The sequence below is a fragment of the Canis lupus genome, chromosome 15, assembly GCF_003254725.2.
Source record: "Canis lupus dingo isolate Sandy chromosome 15, ASM325472v2, whole genome shotgun sequence".
Classification (NCBI taxonomy): Eukaryota; Metazoa; Chordata; class Mammalia; order Carnivora; family Canidae; genus Canis; species Canis lupus.
The window spans coordinates 22,234,462-22,240,461 of NC_064257.1; the positions used below are offsets into that span (position 1 = coordinate 22,234,462).

Here is a 6,000-nt window from a genome sequence, read left to right on the forward strand (position 1 = left end):
TACATAATGTTCACTAAATATGCTGAATAATTATGACTTAAAAGTGTGCTCACCTAAAAGTGCTTTCTATATATTATATGCTCCTTTAAATAACAGGGTAACTGTTTTAGCCCCATCCTGACAGAAAAACAACGTAACACTTAAATAAAAACAAAGAGTCATAGTTTCTGACTTCTAGCCAAAAAACAGATTTTGCTGGTGGCCTGGTGCTCAAAATTTTTCCAAGTCAATTATAAAGTAAGAGGGTCTAACACAAGACCTGAATCTACAAATTTGACCTTAATTTCTATTCAGTTCCTTTTACTGTTTTCTCCCCAGCCAGATGTTTATATTACTTAAGATAACCTCTAATAAAAAGTCACAAAAAAAATTTAAAAAGCTATCAGGAAATAAGCTAAATAATGCAAAGTAGATTCTTTTTTAATTTTATTTTTCTTAGGTTTTTTTTTGTTTTGTTTTGTTTAATTTTAAGTAGGCCTCACAATCGATGTGGAGCTTGAACTCAGGACCTTGAAATCAAGATTTTCACACTCTACTAACTGAGCCAGCCAGGTGCCCCCAGAGGAGGTTAATTCTTAAAAAACACTTTCCCAAGAGGCACATGTACACCAAAAAACAACAAAAGAAAAAACGTTTAGAATATTGCTCTACCACTGATTCACTTTCCATAGGATCCTGAGTCGTTTAAATTTTCCAAGCCTCCATTTTCTTCTCTGGAAAGGAGGATAAAGAGAGAAACTGTAACTACTACATGGCATTGCTCTGAGCATTAATTAAAACAACGCATAAAGCAGCACTCTAGCCAACCACTATGAAAACAGTAAGCTTCAATATATGCTAACTTTATGGTTTCAATCAAAACTGGAGTGCCATTCCACCTCTACCTATTGATATTTATATTTTCTAGGGTAACCCTCTCTGTTAAGTCCTCGTGCAAACCTATTAAATGGCAGTGACTTCATAAGCACTCTGAAAACAGCAGTGGTCCTGTCTAGGAATCCCTCAACCTGCCCCCTCCTCGAACTAGGTGCCCTGGCTCAGCAACAGGCCGCACTTCCAGGACTGCGCCCAGCTCTCTACAGCCTGAGAGGCCTGCGGACAAGGCCTGGCTTCTATTCACGCCCAAATCCCCAGACTGTGGCCCAACAGTTCTAAACCCTGACTCACGCTAGAATCACATGAGAAGTTTATCAAAATACTAATGCCTGGGATCCATCCCAGACCCATTAAATCAAACAGGGGTCAGGGAGGGAAAAGTGAAGTGTTCTGCACGGGGAGCATTTTCTTTTAAGATCCTCATGTGATATTAACTCTCTGCCACAATTAAGAAGCACTGCCCTCTGATATTTACAATACTATACAAATAGGTATGTATACATGTATGTGTGGATATACATATATATATACACATATATATATATACACACATATACATATATATATATATACATGTATAGACACGTAACTACAGAAACAGAAGCCTCAGCTCAAGACCCTCCTCGGAAGTTTCTCATGGCCCAATCCTCTCTTCCCTCCAAACACAAGACAGACAGACAGACAGACAGACAGATAGATAGATAGATAGATAGATGATAGATTTTTTTTTAGATTTTTTTTTTTTTTTTTTTTTTTAGATTTTTAAGTCATCTCCACATCCAACGTGGGGCTCGAACTTACCAACCCTGAGATGAAGAGTCACACGCTCCACCAACTAAGCCAGTCAGGCACCCCTACACACAAAATAGTCCTATTTCACAATCTGCTGTGTTAGGATGGCTTTTCAACTGTTAACTCAGTACTTGAGTTTTTTCATATAATTATGCCTTATGCCTCCTCCTGGATTACAGTCCTGCTCCTTGAGAATATACACTGCCTCACTCTTCTTTTTTTCCACAGCACTTACGAGAGTGCCTCGAACACAGACGTGTAATGAACATCTGACTGATCTAACAAACATATACCAGAATTATTGGCAGGAAGTATATCCAAATTATCCAATTTGGGCTACTGCCTAAAAAATAGAGAAAGTAAAAATTCAGGAAAAAAATTTTTTAAATTTTTACCCTAGTAAATGAAAGCCAAAGTTTGTCTAACAACTACTGAATATTTGCACTTTTTATTACACTTACAAGTAGTAGCCCACCCAGCTTCCCATCCCCATCCACTACTCTGAGTTTCTGACTTGCTTCCCTGCTAAAACTATCTTCTGCTTGGCTGTAGGCTCTTTAGCTAGTGTCAGGTATCTCTACAACAATTTTATAATACTCTGTAATTAGTAAAAGAAGCTAATGAAAGTCACCATGAATATGCCACTGAGACGTTTAATAAATACTTCCTGAAGGAACTTCAATGTTTATCAACCACCAAAATAGATGGTTTTGCAAGATGCAAAACATCTTGCATGCAAGTTACATGTTACTCCTCTACTATAAACTTGGTTGACAATACTGTCCGAAAATAGGAGTCTTTCTCAACAATATATACAGTACAAGTCTACCCTTGAATAGTGACAGATTGTTGATCTTCTGTTTTTATGATATTTACAAACCTGAAAATTCTGTAAGACATTTTATGGCTGCTTCCCCCAGGAGTGCTAAGTTCTATTACACAAGAAACTCCACAGCAACGACCCTCTCAATGTTGAAACTACCAAGAGAAATGAATGGCACACAATCCTAAAACAAACCACCGCCTAAAGATATAAGGATGGCCCACCTTTAAGGTGTTGTGTCATATATTTACCACTATTAAAATAATCTGAAAGATTTAAGTGGCTTTTATGAAAAGAGGAGGAGGCCCTCCAGAAGTATGCCTGCTAATTAGATCCTGCAGTAAAACATTACCATGTTTTGTTGCGTCCTACAGCGACAGATAGAGCCATAGTTACCACAAAAAGAAAGCAGTCCTCAATTCCCTATTCAATAAAAAAAAAGGTTCAAATTCCACAGACAAAAAAAAAAAAAAAAAAAAAAAAAATGGTACCCTGGGTTGTTTGTTTTTAAGGAAGATTAAATTTAGGAGTTGCCAACACCCAAACGAAAAACATTCCAGAGTATTAGACTCAATTGTAGTGGGGAGTCATCTACATTCTCGGCACTATGTTCCCTAACCCGAAGCAGGAGTATTAACAAAGGATGTTTCTTAGGATCCTGCAAGATACACCACACTTATTTCCCCCAGTAAACATTACCCTTGTTAAAAACAGAAAAGGTACTTGAAAAGTAACAATTCCAGCACAAGCAGCCAGACAAAAAAAAAAAAAAAAAAATGAAGTCTAACATCTGCCAAGATATTTCCCAAAATAAGACCCCTGTCAGATGAACAATGAGGAAAAGATTGAAAATGACTAATTCTTTTATTTGGACCATCAGCTACTTTTAAAAATAAAGTTGAGGAATGTAGCTTTTCCAAAGCCTTGTCTTTAGTTTCCCCCTTAATCTTCATATTTTTAACTTAAAAAAAAAAGAAAAAAAAAAGAAAACCCTAGAAATTTGATTACCACTTTCATGAATTCCTTTTAAAGCAATTTAATGAATAACAGATCTTTTGTGCAAGTAGCAAGCCGCAGAGGACAGCCGCAGTTTTGCTGGCTGATAAAAATCTGTCTGAAACTTGCATATAAAAATATACCCTTCAAAGGGCAAACCGTGATTTTTCCAGGTATGGAAAACATATTAACACTTAAGAAGTTGGGTATGTCTGGCACTCCCCCTAACTTACTGTGCGTGCTTTCACTTGAACCACAAAGTTAATACATTCTTATTAATTATTTACTGGGTATCAAAGCTGAAAAAAATCAGAAAACCCCGAGTAAAAAAAAAAAAAAAAAGTTTTAACAAATAAAGAAAGAAACCCTAAGGAGCCAATGGGGAAAAAAGAAAGAAACCCTAAAGAGCCAATGGGAAGGGGAAAAAAAATGCAAGTACTACTTTGGGTGAAAGAAGGTTGTGGAACCACTTCCCAAAACCGGGGAGCTTCTATTAAGGCCACCAAAATTGGGCTTTGTTTTGGTTTTTTTTTCACCAAAATTGGGTTTTGCTTTGGTTTTTTCCCTTGGGGGTAGAGAGAGGTGCGGAGACTCGTCCTCCCAGGAAGAGGCTGCAGCCTGCAGGGGGTGGAGGCGCTCGCAGGCCCCAGACACCAAGCCCGCTGCGGCCGTCTCCCCGCTGCACGGAGCCCCGCACTGCGGACGGGGACGGGGACGGGGACGGGGACGGGGACGGGCCGCCCGCACCGTGGCCGCGGCGGCCGCAGCGCTCCCGTGGCCCCGAGCACCCCTGAGGCCCAGGCGCGCGTCGGGAGCGCTCGGCCCGCGGCTCGGCGCAGGGGGCGCCGCGGGGACTTAGGGCCTCGGGTTAGAGACGAGGCCAGCCGGGCCCGGGGGGGCGGGGCGGGGTCGCGCTCCGGCCGCGGCTCCGCGCAGGTGCCCCCGACACGGGCCGCGGGAACGGCGGGCGCGCCCCGGAGGCTCGGGAGGGACGCGTGGGTCGCCAGCCGGGCGCGTCGCGTCGCCATCCCCCGGCCGCCGGCGCTGCGCCGGGGCTGCTCCCGGGGCGCGGACCCGCCCGCCCGCCCTCCCGCCCAGGAGCACGTGTGCGCGGCCGCGCGCTCACCTCCGCCGCGGGGATGTTGACCACGCCGGTGGAGCGCCGCTTCTCCCGCAGCTTCCTCTTCTCGATCTGCCCTTTGCCTTTCCTGGCGCTGGGGCCCGCGCCCTTGCCCCTGCCCGCCGCGCCGTCCCGCTCCTCCCGCTCCTCCTGCTCGGCGGGGGCGGCGGCGGGCGCGGCGGGCGCGGGGGCGGGGGGCTCGTCCTCGGGCCGCCGGGGGCCGGGGCCGGGCCGGGGCAGCGGCGCGGGGCCCCCGGCGCAGTTCACGCCCCCGGAGCCCGGCCCGGCAGGTGCGTGGCTGCCCAGCTCGGCGGCGGCGGCCGCGGGGCCCGGAGTCCCCGCCGGGGGCTTCCCGCCCGCGTCGCCGCCGCCCGCGCCCGCGCCCCCGCCCGCGCCCCCGCCCGCGGCGGCCGGGCCCGCGGGGTTCTGCTTGGCGCGCATCTTCTCGCGCTTCGCCTTCCACTCCTCCAGGAAGTCCGTGGTGCTGCCGCCGCCGCCCGCCCGGTAGCCGCCGGTCGCCATGTTCCCCGCGGAGCGGCCGCGCTCCCCGCCCCCGGCCCCGGCCCCGGCCCCGGCCCCGCCGCCGCCGCCCTGCACAGGCCGGAGGGACGCTGCGGCGCAACGAGCCCGGGCGCGGGGCCGACGGTCTGCGGGGCGCACACGGGGGGCGGGAGGGGAAGGCTGAGTCCTCGCCGGCCGCGGTCCGCCCGCCGCCGCCGCCCCCGCTGCCCCGCTGCCCCGCTGCCCCCGCTGCCCCGCGAGCGGCCGCCGCGTCCCCTCCCTGCCAGCGGCTCCGACGCACCTACACGGCGGCCCGGGCCGGTCGCCGCCCCCGGGGGCGGGGAAGGGGCGGGGAAACGGACTGGCCCCGCCCCCGAGGTCGGCCCCGCCCACGCCCCGCCGGGGTCTGCGCGGGACCCGGACTCAGACCCGGCCCCGCCACCTGTCGGCGCGGCGCACCTCCGGCCGCTCGCCCCGCCGCCCCGCCCCGCCCCGCCCCGCCCCGCCCCGCCGCCCCCGGCGCAGGCGGTCGGGGCAGCCCCTTACCTGGGAGGAGGTGGGGGGGCGCCCAGGTGAGCCCCCGCGGCGGCGCGGAAGCGGCTGCCGCCAACTAGCGGCCGGGGCTCGGGGCTCCCCGGGGCCGGCCGGGCGGAGGGAGGGGCGGGGGGAGCTGAGCGGCGCCGGGGCGCGGGCGGAAGGGGCCGAGACGGCGCGCGAGGGGGGTGGTCCTGGCCGCCGCCCCGCCCGCCCGCCCGCCGCTCAGGTGCGCGCCGCCCGCTCCCCGCCCCGCGCCTCCCGCTGCGAGCGCGACCGCCCCCCGCAGCCCCCAGCCCCTCGGGCCGACCCCCGTGGCCCCCCCGTCCCCCCGCCCCCCGTTCCCCCGTTCCCCCCC

General features: G+C 52.2%; 1 protein-coding gene across 1 annotated transcript in view; it reads right to left on the reverse strand.

Annotated features, from left to right (window-relative positions):
* PAWR (pro-apoptotic WT1 regulator) overlaps positions 1–5,301 on the reverse strand; it is a 101,784-nt gene extending 96,483 nt beyond the window's left edge. Inside the window, exon 1 of the mRNA XM_025438724.3 lies at positions 4,614–5,301. Coding sequence (XP_025294509.3) covers positions 4,614–5,129 — 516 coding nt within the window. The 5' untranslated portion in view covers positions 5,130–5,301. The remainder of the gene's footprint in view (positions 1–4,613) is intronic.
* Positions 5,302–6,000: the final 699 nt, after the last annotated feature.